At 39.4% G+C, this 19,283-nt stretch overlaps 1 protein-coding gene across 10 annotated transcripts in view; it reads right to left on the bottom strand.

The window, feature by feature from the left end:
- The window catches only part of LOC119782030 (ankyrin repeat and SAM domain-containing protein 1A-like), an 86,759-nt gene that overhangs the window by 27,724 nt on the left and 39,752 nt on the right, over window positions 1-19,283 (bottom strand). For 7 of the 10 annotated variants that reach the window (XM_038282764.1, XM_038282762.1, XM_038282765.1 and 4 more), the window contains 5 exons: window positions 18,038-18,170; window positions 17,297-17,340; window positions 16,778-16,874; window positions 12,558-13,051; window positions 1,301-1,354 (listed from right to left, as the gene is read on the bottom strand). In XM_038282764.1, coding sequence (XP_038138692.1) covers window positions 1,301-1,354; window positions 12,558-13,051; window positions 16,778-16,874; window positions 17,297-17,340; window positions 18,038-18,170 — 822 coding nt within the window. The remainder of the gene's footprint in view (window positions 1-1,300; window positions 1,355-12,557; window positions 13,052-16,777; window positions 16,875-17,296; window positions 17,341-18,037; window positions 18,171-19,283) is intronic. The other 3 variants (XM_038282766.1, XM_038282768.1, XM_038282771.1) reach the window with 1 other exon arrangement.

Raw genomic sequence — 19,283 nt, 5'->3', positions numbered from 1 at the left:
AGCTGTATGCTTTAGCTTTTATGCTAAGCTTTAAAAGTTACAAAGCAGGTTATGTGTGCCAGTTTGCATGGAGTGACCCAGAATTGAAAAACAAAACCTAAAGTCCTACAGCAGAATAATTTTCCCAGTGAACAGGGTGTGACAGCGGTGGCTCCATCCTTTATTCTACATGCAGACATCAGGGAGCTGGAGCCTATTGCAACTGAAATTGGACCAGCAGAGGGATCCACCCTTGGGAAGTTGCTACTCCATCACACATTTAACACAAAGAGACAGAAACCCACAAACACTCCTTACATTATGACCTCACATGCATGGTCTTTACTGGGAGGAAATACTGAGCACATGGAAAAACCCTGCACAGACAGCTGAGAGCATGCACATAAACCCTCTGATAGGCAGCCAAAGGAACCAAGAAAAAGTTGAACACTCATCTTTATCCATCACAGTGTTTCAGTCCATCCTTTGGTTTTAAATTATTTGTAAAGTTAGTGGCATATTGCTGCAATGGAAACCTGTATTAGTACTTAATTAGCTAAACTCATCGTCATAGAAAAAACACACCAGGTTAATAAAACAGAGCATTAAATTTCACCTGAGAGAACCCCCCCAAAAAAACATGTTTCTAGCAATAGGTACATGCATCACCCTAGAAAAAATGTAAACATCACAAGTGTTCAATCTCCAAATAATCCCACAGACAATGAAGGATTGAACTGCTCCAATAAAACATGGGAACCCTCTGAGCCAACCTAGAGCTTATTATGCATTGACATCAGGAGTGAAGCAAATAAAAGCAAAGAAACGACAGGGTTGCTGTCACCGCTGCCAGATACAGTAACTTCAGATCCTGCAGCTAATACAGCAGCATAGCGGCTTTTTATGCGTTTTCTTGAGGGTCGTTGCAGCAGCGTCTGCAGTGCTTCTAGAGTTTTGCTTAAAAAGCCTCCAGACGGCTTCCCATTAGTGGAATTAAATATGAAAAGACCTGCCACAAGTGTGCAATTTAACGTCATCACTCATGGTGCAGAAGTCTAATGACCGAATAAAGAGAAATATCTCTCAGAGGGGTAGAGAAGGAAGTGTAACTTTAAAACTTACACTTCGATAAAAACATGCTGCCGTCATGCTATAATAAAGCATTTCGGCTTGAAGGAAGAAATAACTAATAGGCAACCAAGGGTTTATTTATAATAGAAGTAATAAAGGCTGAGAAGATCCCCTCTACCTGGATAAAAAGAAAGGACAGAGCCAAACCACCAGCAGATCGGCAGTATTCATATAAAAACAGGCATCTTACGCTTTCGGTGGAATTAGATCCTCCTTGTTTTGGGACAGAAGAAGACATCTGTGTCTGCCAACAGAGAATTCATGCTTTTTGTGCTGTTTTCTTATTTTATTTTTTTCATTTAAATTCGAGGCATGTGTCTTGTGAAAATGTTCTCATTTCCTTAACAAAAAACGGATTAAAAGTTTGTAAAGCTATGAAAAAACCCACTTATGAATCCAATATAGATTGCATGGGAAAGGAGTATGTAAAGCAGTGCATAACACTCTGGAAGGAAAGTAATACTATCCATTTTAAATTTACTAGGAAGCTTTTAAGACCTTTGAAATTTGTTAGATAAGTGTTATGGGTTTGAAATAAATTTGTGTGGCCTTGGAACCGTCCTCAGAAAAAAAAGAAAAAACTCTAATTGTAATGCATATTTAGATCATAAACCTTCATTTATCCAGATTAAACCCTCAGCTCTTTTCAAGAGCGACCTGACAAGAAAATAGAACCATTTACAAATAAAACAGAAACATGCACTTAGCTAACAGCAGGGTTAGTTCCTATTATTTATATTTTGGACATACAAATAAACATAACCATTGCGAACAATAGCTAGTAGTTTTGAACAACTAGACACCAAATTGTAAAAAAAAACGCAAAACAAAAATACTGCATTTGTAGAGTGGCTTCATAGTCTGTAAAATCCGACCCCTACAAAATGGTTGTAGCTTTTGCTTCACTTATGACAAAGCACGGCACTGGTAACATAAAGTAGCCAAGGGTTTGCAAAGGAGGGAGGCATAGCTCTGAGGAAAAGGCACACAATATATAACTATGGTACCACCCTGAAGCATAAAAACAATATCTTTTTAATTTCACTTAAGAGGAAATCCCAGAACTGAAGCAGAGGTTGTAACTTTGCAACATGTTCAGCAATTTTATAAGAATTCACTAGTCACTACTTGGTTTATAAAAAAAAAAAAAAAAAGCACTGTAACACCAGCCTGCATGTAGATGCGGGAGGAAAATGCACGGTTGTTTTTGTCTCACTTTTACTTGCATTTCATAATGGGAAAGGGAGTACTACCAAGGCCAATGAGATTCATAGGCAGCAGGCGTAAAAGACAGGTGTGATATAGTGTAAGAACTGAGAAAATATATCATTATCAGTGGGTGTGAGCAAGACAATTTCTTCAAGGTAAAATATCCATATTAGGAGGAAAAAAATGATGGTTTAGACGTAAGCTGGAAAGAAGCATGAGAAACAACAGATAGGGGAAGGTGTTTAAAAAAAAGAAAAAAACAAGGACTGAATTGGAGGGAGAAGAAATGGAGGGATCCATTGTTAGAGGAACTCCCTATAAATAGAGAAAAACAAAGAGAAAGGCCAGAAGTCACCAAAAAGGTGGAGGTCAACAGCTGAACAGCCAGCAACGATCAACCTATTTATCATTCTGCTCACAGCAGGCCTGCTGCTCCAGGATGACTGAGCACAATAACTTCACCGAACTGGGAGTTTAAAATATCTTTGCCTTAACAATCTGAAGAAAAAAAAACAACAAAAAGATCTGGCAAATGAATGAAGGAGAAGACGTCATATTGAGAGATGATAAAGGACACCTGGGACCGAGAGAGGCAAGGAGGGTCTAAAAATGATAAACTGGCAACAAAGCAGGAGTTGGCTGAAGACTAGAGGCATCAAAGGGAACACAAACAGCCCACTTTCGATGCAAGTTGCCAAAACCTCAATGCCACAGCGGGACAAAGCACCGTCAGCAATTGCACCAACCTCCTCCTTAAATAGCCCAATGTCACGGTTTCATTTTTGGAAGTACAGTACAATGACCAAAAATATATATATAAATATTATTTCATCCTGCATGTTTTATTATTTTGCTAATGACTAAAATGTGGGAGCTGCAGAGCAACAGAAAAAAACTTCAGCACCGACCAAGTGATCAGAAATCAGAATCAGTCAATTTCCCCATGATCGGTTCTGATCAATGATAAATAAATAATGGGTTACTAAATAAATCAGAGCTTTTTGGCATTATCACCTTAGACTCTGAAGAATGCGGTGGGTTTTTTAGGCTTTCTCACTGTTATAAAAAAGGCCTGAGCTGAATAAAAAAATGTATATATTATAAAAACTCAGCTAGTAAAGGAACAGGCAGCAAAGTGTCTCTTTTCTTTTAGCAAGCTGCAGAATTACACAAAATAAATGGACCTAAAAATGAAAATTACAGAAGAAACAATCAAATCTGGTGAAAGATCCTCTGATCTGTTGGTCAAACTTTCAAATCTTAGACCCTTCATTCAATAAATTCATTAAACATACGATATTTAGAATCAGATCACCATGTGAGACTTAACAGAAAACTGTAATTCATGAGTGACTGAAAAAAGGCTAATAGATGCATCACTGAATACAATTGAAGAACTTTCAAAGAAACTATTAGAAAACAAATCCTGGATTGTCCAGTGATGCTACTTAGCCTTTCTAGTGGATAACAACAGAAAAAGCTTTAATGGAAAACAATTACCCACAGAAATACTTTAATTTGAGCCATTTAGAACAGATTGACATGATTAATAACGCTGACAGAGCTGCTGTCTATAAGGGAATCAATACTCACAAAAGCCGGTTTCATAGTGGCCTGTGGGTCTGTAGAGTGCAAATCGAAAGGGAAGTTAAAAAGTGCTGTGTGGAAGCAGACAGTGGCCCTCTCTTCTCTGCCTCTGTCTGCAGTTCTAGGTCTTCCTTTCTCTAAGTGACGACCCACACAATGTGTCTCCATTGGATTGTCATCTCTCCAACCTGCATTAGCATGCGCTTTACACACCCACTGTGCAAAACACACATGAGGTCACACTCTGAGCTTCCTGATGGGGAAATGCATAGGCCGGGACCTCATGCAAGTCTAATCTGCTTGTCTTGAAACCAGAGGCAGAGCATCCATGGACCGTGTGTGGCGTTAAAAAAAGAACGGAGAGGGAGGTGGATGGGTACAGAAAAGAAAAGAGCTGGAATACTCAGCAAAGCAAATTAAAATGAGAAAAAAGATTTTTTTAAATGGATATGTAAATGCTTTATAGGGAGCTGTGGAGCAGGGAGTCGTGACCGGCGTTCCGGCTGTCGCAGCAGCTCGGGGGCTCGCTGTAGATGCAGTGATGAGGGCTGAAGAGAGGGCAGACAGAACAAATACAGAAAGGACTTTTCAAGTTTTAGAGCACTCGCCCAGCATCATGAAAGGGAGGGCAGGCAAGGCTATAACCCAATCAAACTTTTACAACTCTCCTCACGAATTCCTATGCACGAAAAATGAATATTAAAAAGGCTCCATCTCAAGCACGAGAGCTCGCTCTCAAATAAATGAGATAATCTTTGTGAATCTCAAGCCCAGACCTCAAATGCACCTAAATTGATGTTCAGGAGAAGAAACTTTATTCCTACTAAAGTTGTACTCAATCCATAATTCAGTCATCTCATTAAAAGGGTATTAAAAATGGGGTGGAAAAAATTCACGTATCTTCTCAAGCAGAAAGGACAGATTTTAGAGCTGTGGCTTGTTTCTTCAAATCCTCCTTTCAGAGAAAGCAGGCTTAAATTTTGTACGTCGCAGCTTAGTGCGCGTGCATTTTAAGGGGACTTGCTGCCATATGTGCAGCTGTGAAGCCGTCGTTGTATCTGACAGGCTGCAGGTTGCAGCAGACAGCATAGAAAGGAGCCTAGACATGCAAAGCATTTAATCACAGGAGAAGTCCAGCCTAATTTCTGTAAAGGATTGCTTCTCACTAACTGTAATCCCAAGATAATTTAGTTTTGCTGTTTATTGATTGGATAGCAAAAATAAAAAAAATTATAAAAACAGGTAGTAGAATAAATAATTAAGGTTTGAAATTTTTCTAAATGTATTGAAACTTGGAGGCCTGTAATGAGCATTAGGGGCGACAGTGGTGTCTGATACAGGAGTTCGACCTTCAACTGGAAGGTCTTCGGTTCAAGTGTTGTTGTGTCCTTGGGCAAGACACCTAACCTGCATTGTCTATTGATGGTGGTCAGTAGGTGCCAGTGTACGGAAGCCTTGCTTCTGTGAATGAGCCCCAGGGCAGCTGTGGCTACAATGCAGCTTGTCACCACTAGTGTTTGAGTGTGTGCGTAAATGGGTGAATGACTGAATGTAGTGTAAAGCGCTTTGGTCAAGTATCCTGACTTGAAAAAGCTCTTTATAAATACAGGCCATTTACCATTTACCATAAGGTATGTAAAACAGGACAGGCAAAGCCTATAGTTCTTCATGGGTTTATTTCATGTGTCTATGGGCTACCTTTATCATCAAACACTCTCCTAGGGTACTCTATTGTACTTCCATTTCTCTGTCATCAATTTAAGCTGGAATACCAAAAAGACTGGTGTACAAACGAGTCTACAATGGAAAAAATAAAAATTTTGATAAGTCATTTTTTTCTTAAAATAAGTGCATTTGTACTTAAATCAAGGAGATAAGAGATATTTTGCCAATGGAACGAGACAATATACTTTACAAATAAGAAAACACAATTGCATTGTCTTATTTCATATGCATATTATCCAATTATGTTATTTTAAGAGTGAAAATATTTATTCAGTTGGCAAATTATCTCATTTACCTATTCAAATCAAGGGTAAATACACTTAATTTAAGAATTTTTTACTTGATTATAGATTTTGTTTTTTCCAGTGTATTATTTGGGTGTTTCTTCTCTGGAACACAATAATCTGCAATATGTCAAGAAAAGTGACCATTTTATGGTTAGTTGAAACGTATCATTTAGTTAACTAACAAATTCTAAGAAAAATCATACAAAATCTCACTCATTAAAGAATGCTCAGGTTCTCTTACAGGTTATTTTCTCACTAATTGCAGCTTTAATTTTCCTAACTGTTGCTCTAACCTTAAATATGTCTCTATTGCTTCAATTTAAAGCAATATTTACAGCCCAGGGAAATAGGAGGTTAGGGAATGAAATTTCCTATCAGCATGAGATGATTTAAAATCAAACTTAAATTATATTACTGCAACCAATAAATGTGATGGTTACCACTAATGGAGTCATAGATGCAAAGTTTGCATATTAAAATATATGTGGGGACAACCCAGTTCACAATTTCAAAAATTAAACAAAGACAAATAGCAACAAAAGAATCATCAACTTAAAGTTGGATTTAAAAAATCTATTTTGAGGTTAAAAACATGTTTTTGAAAATATTGAAATAAACAAATATAATTAAATCAACAATTATAAAAAAAAGAGTGACTGACATATTTCTACTTGAGCATGGATCAGTAAGACTGCTAACTCTATTTTTCTTATATTAGAGATTATTTCAGCAGTCCTGCAAGGACAGTTAAGCCCCAAAATATTCATGTCTGAGAATCTGAAGGTTGCAAAAGATTAGGGTCATGGCAAGAGGCCCTTCAACCTCAAAAACATAGAAAAAAATATTAACTGCAAGAGGGGAAGAGTACAAATATTTTTGACACGCTAGTGTTGGAATAGAAAAGAAAAAATACATTTTTATTAATACTTCTTTTACTATGGGTTTAGCAACCTTTGCTGCATATTTGTCCAATTTCCTCTCAGAAACATAGCTGTAACAAAAAAAAGAAAACAGTTAAACTCCATTTAACCTAAAAAACTAACATTTAGCTCTATGTTATGAATAACACTGAGCTGAACTGTGGTTTGATGTTGACAATGACAAATGCGGTACATTTTAATAGAAAATTTAGAATTCCATAAGACTTCACACAGCACCACTGAAAACGCTGCAGTACATATACAGGTGCTGGTCATAAAATTAGAATATCATGAAAAAGTAGATTGATTTCAGTAATTCCATTTAAAAAGTGAAACTTGTATATTATATGCATACATTACATACAAACTCATATATTTCAGATGTTTATTTTGTTTAATTTTGATGATTACAAATGACAACAAATGAAAATCCCAAATTCATCATATCAGAAAATTAGAATATTACTGAAGACCAATAAAAACAAAGGATTTATAGAAATGTTGGCCAACTGAAAAGTATGAACATGAAAAGTATGAGCATGTACAGCACTCAGTATTTAGTTGGGCCTCCTTTGGCCTGTATTACTGCAGCAATGCGGCGTGGCATGGAGTCGATCAGTCTGTGGCACTGCTCAGGTGTTATGATAGCCCAGGTTGCTCTAATAGTGGCTTTTAGCTCTTCTGAATTGTTGGGTCTGGTGTATTGCATCTTCTTCTTCACAATACCCCATAGATTTTCTATGGGGTTAAGGTCAGGAGAGTTTGCTGGCCAATTAAGAACAGGGATACCATGGTCCTTCAACCAGGTACTGGTAGCTTTGGCACTGTGTGCAGGTGCCAAGTCCTGTTGGAAAATGAAATCTGCATCTCCAAAAAGTTGGTCAGCTGCAGGAAGCATGAAGTGCTCTAAAACTTCCTGGTATGTGGCTGCGTTGACCCTGGACCTCAGAAAACACAATGGACCAACACCAGCAGATGACATGGCACCCCAAACCATCACTGACTGTGGAAACTTTACACTGGACTTCAAGCAACGTGGATGAAGTGCCTCTCTTCTTTTCCTCCAGACTCTGGGACCTTGATTTCCAAAGGAAATGCAAAATTTACTTTCATCAGAGAACATGACTTTGGACCACTCACCAGCAGTCCAGTCCTGTTTCTCTTTAGACGCTTCTGACGCTGTCTGTGGTTCAAGAGTGGCTTGACACAAGGAATGCGACAGCAGAAACCCATGTCTTTCATACGTCTGTGTGTGGTGGTTCTTGAAGCACTCACTCCAGCTGCAGTCCACTCTTTGTGAATCTCCCCCACATTTTTGAAGGGGTTTTGTTTCACAATCCTCTCCAGGGTGCGGTTATCTCTCTTGCTTGTACACTTTTTTCGACCACATCTTTTCCTTCCCTTCGCCTCTCTATTAATGTGCTTGGACACTGAGCTCTGTGAACAGCCAGCCTCTTTAGCGATGACCTTTTGTGTCTTGCCCTCCTTGTGCAAGGTGTCGATGGTCGTCTTTTGGACAACTGTCAAGTCAGCAGTCTTCCCCATGATTGTGTAGCCTATAGAACTAGACTGAAAGACCATTTAAAGGCTTTTGCAGGTGGTTTGAGTTAATTAGCTGATTAGAGTGTGGCACCAGGGGCCATCAATTTTGAACCTTTTCACAATATTCTAATTTTCTGATATGATGAATTTGAGATTTTCATTTGTTGTCATTTGTAATCATCAAAATTAAACAAAATAAACATCTGAAATATATGAGTTTGTATGTAATGTATGAATATAATATACAAGTTTCACTTTTTAAATGGAATTACTGAAATCAATCTACTTTTTCATGATATTCTAATTTTATGACCAGCACCTGTACAGGGCCTGCTGGTGGCGCTCTGTATCATAACAGCTGGACATGTGCAGACAGCTTATGTTAGTAAACACAGAAACATGACAGCAAAGTGGTGCATGTGGTTCACAGAGAGAGAGAGATAGAGCCACGACTAAACGGCTGCTGAATTTATGTAACCAGTAAGGACTCTTCAGCAAAAACAGACGTGTGTCAGCTGTCATCATGACACATGTTGTCCAAACTGTGGTGGCAGTAAGGAAAAAGGTAGGAAAAACTTCATATTGCTGTTCCTTCTCCATAGGAATCCTAAAAAGGTTCCTCACCAGTGCAAAGAAGCTAGAAGGAATCCAACAATTCTTTGTGGCGCACAGAGAAACTTTTTTTTTTTTTTTTTTTTTTGCATGAAAATGCATAACTGCATCTGTGTGACACATGCCAATGAACTCACCTTCAAAGGACTTGGATTTTATAATGAAGAGTTTCAGCTATTTGCTGGATTTGAGCATCTCGTGGTTGCCATACTTTTTAAAAATGTCTTACATCTGCATCTAATAATTCATTTCTCTAGATTCACACAGCTATCAATTTGACAAAGCCACACATTTAATAGGGGGGGTTGATTTAATTTCCACTTCATCTCAATCCACTTCTTCGCTATTGCCAAATGGATTTCTGTTAGCTTCTCAGCTTGATTTCGTCTCTAGGTTGGAGTTCATAAAGTTCCCTGATAAACAAATTTCAGGGTCCAGCGGAATCTTAACTTCATGGATGTTTGATCAATTTAACACATCCGTTAGTAAAACCCCTGCATTTTAGAATAATGCCAGGTAGCATGGAGGAACAAAGAGGGAATATATTAGAGTTTATGGGGTGTAATATACAGCTAAAGCAAAAAACTGAATTTTACCAAACTAAATCGAACATTTAGAGTAGAGAAGATTCCTCTCTGTACACATTTCTCCATAACTCCTAATTATAATTATTCTCATGTCACAAACGAGTTTTTACTGTTGACCCGATAAAAGGTAAAGGAACGGGAGCTACCAGCTAAATGTATTTGGACAGAACCATCATTTAAGAAAATATTCATACAAATAGATGAACAGAGGACAGCCGCATGCCAAACTGAGACAGACTCACTGAGGTGTGCCTCTAATTTAAAACAATAATGCAACTAAAAGCCAACTAGAGAAAAATATCCATATGAAGCTTTTCAAACCAAATCTGCTCTTACAGGAGCAGTTATGTATTCACTCCAACTTTTCCTTCTCAAAGGAGACACGATGAAAATATATATTGTTCCATTTTGAAGACATCTTAGATGATTCTCAAGTAATGGCTATCCTTGCAGCCACTCTAAGAATGTGAGGCAAGTATTTTTCCTTGCATGATGCACCTTCCTTCAAACCATCCAGTGATAGAGCAGTTTGAGTGGAATGTCTATCAAAATACATTGAAGTGATTTTCCTCCACTCTGACAAAAGATCCTCACAAAAATAAAGAAAGAGGGAGGTTTCTTTTGGATTGGCGTGATGAAGATTCAAACGAGACTCTTCAGTCAAAACTCTCTCCAAAAAACTAATTTTCCTCTGGGATTATTAAAGTATGTCTGATTCTGGAAAAGGCACAAAATACATGCAGGATAGTGGTACTTGATGAGCAGAACTAGGAACCAATGCACGACCTAACTTCAAACCTCTCAAACTCTAAACAATGAAATATTTACACTGATTAAATCTGGTAAAACCTGAGATTCTTTAAAAAGATGTGAATTGAACAGTTTTCTGCTTCAGAAAACTGAAATCACACAGGAACAATATAACAATAAAACATGTATTTGCAGTTTTTTTTAAATTCTATTTTAACAAGACTTTTAAAGTGCCAACACTGAGTCAAGAAAATGTCCTCTAAAGTCCCTACAAATATATACTCTAAAACATGAGGTTACCTTGACAATGCAACAAGTCTGTTTGAGACACCCTGCCAAGATTTACATTTCACCTGCAGCCCAGATAAACATTTCTTGTAAAAAGCCTTCTGCTGGCCAGAGCCCATTCCATTCCAACTAAAGTGTTGACATGAGTATTTCCAGACAGTGCAAACACTGGCTCGAATTGCTGTCGTGCATAAATACCCCTCAAAGACCACCTTCTCCTCTTCAGCGACAGCCTGCTGCAGTGCGGCTGGATTCCAACTCAGACTAAAATCAGTCAGTCTGCAGGGAACTGCAGCTACAGCAATGGAGCATCTGGCAATTCATTAATAAACATACACTTAAAACCAAGTGATGTGTAAATCAGATATTTATAGGTTAACGTCTACAGTAAGGGGCCGTTAACAGTTCATTGGAAAACAATAAAAATGCTGCTGCAGCAACAGCAACACTAAAAGTATAACAATAAAAACCTCCAGTGATTGGAGTCTGCACTTTAGTCCACCAAGCAAAATATTATAATGAAAAATAGGGCTGGAAACAATTATCTTTTTGCTCATCAATTAATCCAGTGATTCATTTTTCAAATTAAAAGATTAATAATCAATTAGCAAAAGGTGCCTTAAAGAAGATCTTACATAGATTTATATCTAAAACTATGCCACTCAATGTATTCTGGATTGAGCTTATTCATGGTAAAATACTGGTAAAATATAAATTACTGCTCTGAGTCAGTTTTTCTCTCAGTCAGTGGCATGGGTTAGAGTCTGTATACCTCCAGTTAAAAATCTATCATTTACTAAAATTGTTGATTATTTAAATAATTGGTTGATCTGATTAAGTGTTTCAGCACTAATCCAAAGTATGTAATCCTCTTTAGCTGTGTCTGCCTACTGTAAAAGAACAAGTAATACAATTTTAGCACTAAAAAGTAAATCTGAACTTAAATTCTGCCTGACAAAGACAAACCGTAAAATACCGTAAAACGTTGGTTCTTCAAAGGGTTGACTCAGGGAGGGAGAATGCCACACCTGACAGTTTTGTTTTGTATGAAAATATAGAAAATCATCTGGTAAATCTAATATGTTTTCCACTTCACATTGATACACTCGTTGGTGTAGATCTTGGACATGAAACCAACGTTGGAATGTGACAAAAACATTAAACAAGTTCAAGGTGTTTAAATATTTTAGCGAGGCACGTGTTTCCAAAGATCAACCATGCAGAGTTTCATGTTTGGATATGAGGAACAGGGACTTCAGGAGGTATTTATGAGGCCACAGTAGACAGATTATGCAAAGAAGAAATCTGAGAAGCTTAAATCTTCATCAACAACTTAAAAAGATGGCTGCTTGAATGAGTCCAGGTATAGGTAGCATTTAACTAAAGCCTAACAACTAACTATTGTTGCCGTTTTTCATTTGGTTAATGCACTGTTATTAAAACCCCTTAAAGGGAGGGGGGGCATATACAGATAGGGAAAGACACACAAGTAAGGACTATCACAATGAAATTACATTATAGTTTAGGTTATGTCCCTGATTCAGAAGTAGAGGAAAATCTGAAACTTTATATAAACAAATATTAACAGTGTTAATTTCAATGTTTTAACTTTTACATGAACAAACGGATTTTCCATTAGCCACTGTGTTTGCAGAAGGTTTGAGCTTAAGATGTTTGAGCTCCCCTCCAAGCAGGACAGATTGTAAATCAAACTGCAGTCTGAATATAAATTCAGTCAGTACTGCAGTCTAAAAGAACCTGAGTTGGTACAACTTTGCAGGGCACAGACAGAAGAGGAATTACAAACACAACCTGCATCACAACCTTTAATTAAATTGAGATGGTGAGTTCTAAGCCTATTGATGTATATCGTGTTTTACTGCAGAATGTGTAGCATCATTTTAATGCTTGAATCGTGTTTCCTGAAAGCAGGTGCTTACCTCGTCCCATTCTGAGGTGAAGGAGGGAGATTTCTCAAGCCTCTTCTTGCCGGTGCTACAGTTGGAAACAGACTCGCTCCGGTTCCCCAGTCCCCCTTCCTCCTCGCCAGGAGGCGATACGAGCAAGTCAGAGTCGGATTTGGAGAGGCTCCGTGCGAGTTTCAGGTCACCAGGAGGGCGCATCCTAATGACAGATCCTGCCCCCGCGGCAGAGTCTCTGGGCTCCTTGTTCACAGTGGCATAAATTGCTTTTGGATCGCAGTCTGTCAGGATTGCGGCCATGCTGGGTCGGCTAGGAGAACCGGAAGCAGCTGGTGGCTTTTCTCCTGCTTTGTTCGATTTCCTCGTTTCTGGTTGGCCCTGGTTGGGTGGCAAAACACCTGGAAGTCTGAAGGCGTCGTCGTGGCTGTCGATGACGGGAGAGGAACCGTGCAAAAGGCCAGTAAACTGCTCTGGGACACCTGCTCCCTGATCCTGGTTGCCCTGCAAGTTATCTGAACAGAAGGAAAAAGACAAATGGTCTATGAAAGAGCAGCACCTTGAAAGGGAAGGACAGTGGACTTCCATCCGAAGAGCAGATTCAGAGAGGAAGGCTAATAAGACACCACCCACACAAACCCCTAAACAGATCTGCAATTGTTTCCTACCAGGAGTGACGGAGGGAAGAGGAGGGAGAGAGAAGAGACAGAGCAAGGAAAGGGCGTTTGTTGGCAGAAGAAATGAGTGAATTCCACAGCCAGCTTGCAGCCGCCTGACGGCAATCACAGGCTGCCTGTGTTCTGTAAGAGAGAGTTAAGGCAAGTCGTTCCAGTGAGCTGCTTCCCTTCAACTGAGACGATAGGTCAGCCTTTCCCAGCCAGGAATCTCTCCAAGCACTAAATAATCTCTTGTGCAACCTTAAAAACATCTAATGCAAAACCGGAATAAAGAAGTGGCAGTCCTCAAAGAAAAAACAAATTCTAAATGAGATTGAAGGTGAGGGCTACTAAAACAATTAGGTCTTTCTCTCCCTCCCTCTCCCAAAGGAATTACTGCTATGTAAGCTCCTTTTCTACAATCGAATCTACCGTAACTTAACTGTGCCCACTTTAAAAGAAAGCTAACCCCGAGAGAATAAAATCCGCCGGTCTGCAGCCGGTTTTTTGGTTGTCTTACTCTCCAGTGTAGCGCTGCATGTCGTCTGCTGAGTTTACCAGCCGCCCTCTGCGTTTTCCAGCTTCTAATTCTAGATCCTAAGGGTGGCTCAGGAATGGAAATTTGAATCACCCTATCCTCTAGCAGACAGACTCCTGATAATTAGTGCAATGACACATGCTGTGGGAGTGTGCATGCGTGTGGGCTCTTCTGGGGTGAAAGTATTGGGGTGTTTGGTGACAGCAGATCTAGGGCAGCAGAGCCACAGGAGAGCAACAACTCGGAGCAAACTCTGTCCTTCAGTCCTGTGCAATTAGCCTTTTAACATGCAACAATAGTAAGCTCAGACAATAACACCCAGGTTCTAACTGTGCTCACCAATGTTCATCTGTCAGGGAACATTTGCAGTGTGGGGGTTAACCAAACAACGCCCTGACGCAAAGAGAAACAGTTTACAGGCGAGTTTTGCACGTGACCATTATAAGCAGTAAGCCAGTGCTCTGTATACATGTTGAGATCACGACCAAACACCCACGCTCTCCTTGGCAGCTGGAGAAGCGTGAACGCCCAATGAGCACATCAGTGCGAATCCAACAGCCCCAGATTGTGTTAACCCCTGGCAGGGAGATAAACACGTGAACAATCAGATGGTAATGGAGGGTTTAGCACAGGGGTGAGGTCACCACAGAGGTGGAACATGCGTTTTACTTGGCAATGTCATATCCCTAAATATCCGACTAATGATGTCATGGTTGGAGGCAGCACTGGCCGTCACTCCTCCATCTCTGTCGTTCCAAAGTCAATCCATGGAAAAGTCTGCTCTTTTTTAGTTTAGGTTTAAAGACATTCATATATTTGTGAAAATCACTTCGGCACATTTAGAGGTTTCTATTAAAGCTAGTCTGCTTGTAATTCTTGCAAGAACAAAGTTGCCTTTTTGATGGTATTACATTCTTGAACTTGCTCAGATTTTTAAAATCTTTTTACTAAAACGCTAAGAGTATTAAAGTGAGTTTTTATGTAATGCACCAAGACAAAAGTACCCCTAAATAAATTCAGTGCAACTTGTTGCCTTCTTTCAGGTCATAAAAAGGAAGACATAAAAAGTTGTTCACAAGCTATGGAGGCGACACAGAAAGATGTCAGGGAGAGAAGAATATCCCCATTATGGAGTCTGGAGGTGAAGGCATCATGCTATTGGGATGTTTTTCACCACCTAAGATAAATAAGCAGCTCAGAGGTGACAGCATTAAATTCAGAGCAATGCTGGGCTCAATCTGAAAACCTCAGATTAGTAAGGACACTTAGGCCACAGTGGAAATGTGTCCTTGGTCACCATAATAAGTGCTACCTGAATAGTGCTGGCAGTTAGGAAGGAGCTAGGAACATGAAGTAGGATGCTTCCTAGCGCCAGTACAGTTAGCATACGGACCCCCTGATGTTCGAAGCTACAGCTAACTGCCCACTAGGATATGCACTTAAAATTGTATCATTATATTGGGTGATATTATCATAATAATGATAAAAGATTAAAAAAAAAAACATTACTTCTTCGCAGTCTTTCTCAGGTACCTCTATGGCTGTGACTGCTTACAACAGCCATCATAGCTAGCAATCACAAACAAGTCTCTTGAAGATAATACACATTGAAATTTTGTGGTTACGAGATGACTGAGCATCCCATAGTAACCGCATTTAATCATAGTCTTTATCATTGCCTCATTGGAAAAGAATGATAGAGAAAGTTCCAACAATTCATCACGTTTAGATGATAAATCAAATTCTTATAATGACTAGCAACTTATCACTATAACGATGAACATTGTGATAAATGCCCTCCCTACTGCCCACAATCCTTCACATGACTGGACGTATAGGCCCAGTCCACCTCAGGGAAGTGGACAAAAATTCATTATTTAGTGACACGTACTCTGTGTGACACATGCAGATGTACACACTTTGTTATGTTTTGGGCGAGCTTCAAGTGTTTCCTCTTTACCCCTGAAAATAGCGGCTGAACCCCTGTTTTTGCAAACATGGGTCGACTAACTAACAATCGGCATTTAGCTCCCTTCCCACTGGGAAAAAAAGCTGGGTCTAACCCCTAGCTGGCAGGCTACATGGTCTGTCCCCCCCCCCCGCTGTGTGGTCTCTGTACCCCCACAGCGGGTGTCTGGTGACACCATCACACTCGGTTAGCTTTAATGCCATCACCAGCCCGACAGAAATCAGGAAAGTAAACAACGGAGAGCAACATGTAAGGAAACCAGGACGTAGTAAGTGTGCTTTATTGTATCTGTCCGAATCCCTGCTGCACCATGTTTATCTAATGTAAACAGAGTTGTTTCAGCTTGTTAGACCAGACGTGGCTGGCGCCGTGTGTTGATGTCTGTACGTTGCGTTCAATGGTGTCACGTAATTCAGCGGGTCGACCCGGCTCTGTGTTACTACAGTGCGCCAATCAGAGCCGAGGCAATTTGCTTGCCGAGTCGTTTGACACGGGAAGACAATGCCACTAAATGCCGAACATTCCCGGTTTTAAACAGGGTTCTCGGCCAGTGGCAAATGGGTACAAGACTGAAGTCTGTCTGGATTCAGCACAGCAGACTGGAGTTCCTTACCTACCCTGGATAATGTTCTCACTGTTGAAGCCTGTGAAAGGTGAAGCGATAGGAGCTAGGAGCAACAATTTTAAGGAGAAAATTTATAGCAAAGTAAAGACTTTTCCAAGGTTTTGTGTTTGTATGTGTGGCAGTGGATATCAGCTCGTCATCCTCATTGTCCCCAACAGCAGGGAATGTCAAGATCTGATCAAGAATTACGTTTCATATTGGCAGCAAAAGGAGCTTTGCCCATTTGCCAAAGAATGCCAGTCAGCTCGCTCCCAACAGGGAAAATCCACTCTGCTGACTGAGAATGCCAATTGTGCATTCCGTCAGCCAGCTAAATGCAAGCCAACCCATCTCAGATGCACAGAACTCAACTGCATCTCTCCAGTTTCATTGACATGCTTGGCTCCTGACTTTCAGGTCCAGCAGGACTGAGGATGTTGTAGCTCACTTGATAAGTACAGTAAGAGGACTTACCTCCCGGTGCATTTGGAGCCATCCATGCAGGGGGCAGCAGACTGTCTTTTGTTTTACTTGGGGGTCTGAGGTCATTGGGGGGCACACAGGATTTGCGCTAAAAGAAGAAACTAAAATTTAGTCACAGCTTCTTACTTTCACATTCCTGTAGGGTTGGCAATCACATTAGGTGTAACTGACTAATCCAGACCCTGTGCTATCATTAGTAGTGGGAAGCAAGTGGGTGTGAAGGTGGATGGCTCTACAAGCAACATTTTTACAAAAAAAAAAAAAAATACATGTAAAAAGCACATTTGTCACTTTTAAAGCTGCTTAGGAGAGAAAATATCTATTTTCCCAATTAACCAACTGATTCATTGTCAAGATCGAGAAAGTATATCAAAAAATGAAATACTCTCAGTCTATTTAGATTGTTTGTAGAATTAACAAAATCTAAGACTGTTTATACACATATTTGCACATTTTGGATGAAAGACAAGAAAGTTGAGAACAGAAGAATAATGTTAGAAAAATCTTTACCTGAGGTAGGACACTGTTGGAAGACTGTGTAGTGGCATTCTCTTCTGAGAACACAGGAGACAAAGGAGTTAGTAGAGGGCAGGAGTGTCTAGATCTAATCTACATTACAGAGAATCTATTAATGGTTCTGACTGTCAGCAGAAACCTTCTGCACAGAATAACAGAAGTGATTTATAATGAAATCATGTTTTATGCACAGTGACATTATCTGAATGTCAGTTTGCTTTGAGATTTATCGACCGGCCAGCTCAACAGAAGCAAGTGCAGACATGATGAAAGGGTTCTAAAGCAGGTAGAAAAATGTCTCATTTAAACTTTCATCTTAAATAAAGTGCTTCATTTTTTAAACACTGATCTATCATTACAGAGGAAACACGATTATACTCAAACCCATCAAGCGAAGGACGCCATGAAAAAGGATCGATGCTGGTGAAGCCAGCTGACATTAACAGTTACTGATAATGAGGCCTTCTTGATTTATATCTGTTTAATACAGATCCAAAATGCACATCGGACTGGTTCCAAGTTGTAGAGCTACTGATCTCAATAAAAGTGCATGCAGGTTCATGCAGTTGCAAGGGATCTTATTTAAAGGCCTGGATAAACAAATTTCTCAAATGTGCCAAAAAAAGCGATGCACCAACTTACTACTTAAAACATAAACCAACAAACTAATGGGGGAAAGAACACTTAATCTCTCAATCTTCCTCCCTTAGGGTTAAACTAAAAGGCCACAATTACCTTTATTGGGCTGGTAGTCCAGACTGGGCGGTGGGACTTTGGTCTCTGCAGTCAACAACAACTCGTACGTGTGATCCTCTGCTTCCTCTGCTAGCTCTCTCCTTTCATTTATACTGCTACCTGTGTAATGCACCTACAGAGAAAAAAGAAAGAAAAAGAAAACAGAACTCTTGAGGAGGTGTGAGGCTTTGTTTTTTTAATAAATCCTATGATGAAGAAAATAAAATTTGGACCTTTCAGACAATATAATACTTAAAACCATATCAATTAAGGTAAAGTTATGTAGTTATGTAGTGAGTTCCAAAAGCTAACCCAATATTAATATTAACACATTTTCAATTAGATTCAGTTTATTTGTTTCCCATTTCTCTAGATGTTGTACTTTGTGTCCCCCAAGGATCAATATTGGAGTCAGATCTATTTATGATGCATCATAAATAATTCTTAACCTAAAAGTTTGCTCTGCATCCTGATGATGCCAGCCTTTTCTTTCTTGGACAATATTAAACGGGTGAATAAGGATAAGGGACATGAATGATAGAAACTGAAAACTTTGTTGAAATTCGGGGTGAGTATTGGCACGGGTGTTGCAATATGAAACGTGTAACGATACAATATTGTCAAGATATTGCAATAACACTATATATAGCAGCTATCAAAATTAAATGTATAGATAACAAAACAAGTGATTTAAATGTTCGTCAGAAGATTATGATCATGTACTTATTTTGATAATAATGTTGTTTGAGGTTTGAGTTAGTTCACATCTGCCTCTGTGACTTCCTTAACTACAGATATGGTGCTGCACCGCACAGCTAACGGGCTCCACAGCTCTATCTGCCAGAGTGGGTGTGCAGAGATAGCCCATTTCCCTAATTTTTTCAGGCAAAATTTTTTTAAATCTAGGAACTGAAAAATTGATACTATATTGGGCAGCCTAAAATCACCATATATTGCTGAAACTATTTTTTCTACACACCCCTAGTTGAAATAGAAATCACTTGGGTAACAGAAAAAGTCAGCATTCAAATACAGCTGGAAAGAGAAACACGATCAATTTAGAGGAATTGGTTTTAAAAATGTTTGGGTTATAGTATGCAACAAGCACAAGTGAAAGCCCCAAATCCATCATGAACAAACAGGTATTGCAAAGATCACACCAGTTTTGAATCGAGAGGGTACTAGAATGTAATTCAGTCCAATCTATGCTAATTTGTTCATTTTCAAATTACTGCATTATGCCAGC

The sequence above is a fragment of the Cyprinodon tularosa genome, unplaced genomic scaffold (assembly GCF_016077235.1).
Source record: "Cyprinodon tularosa strain WSP-4 unplaced genomic scaffold, ASM1607723v1 ctg187, whole genome shotgun sequence".
Taxonomy (NCBI): Eukaryota; Metazoa; Chordata; class Actinopteri; order Cyprinodontiformes; family Cyprinodontidae; genus Cyprinodon; species Cyprinodon tularosa.
Note: the sequence above shows the minus strand (reverse complement) of the source record. Positions and strands in the feature narration are given on the sequence as shown.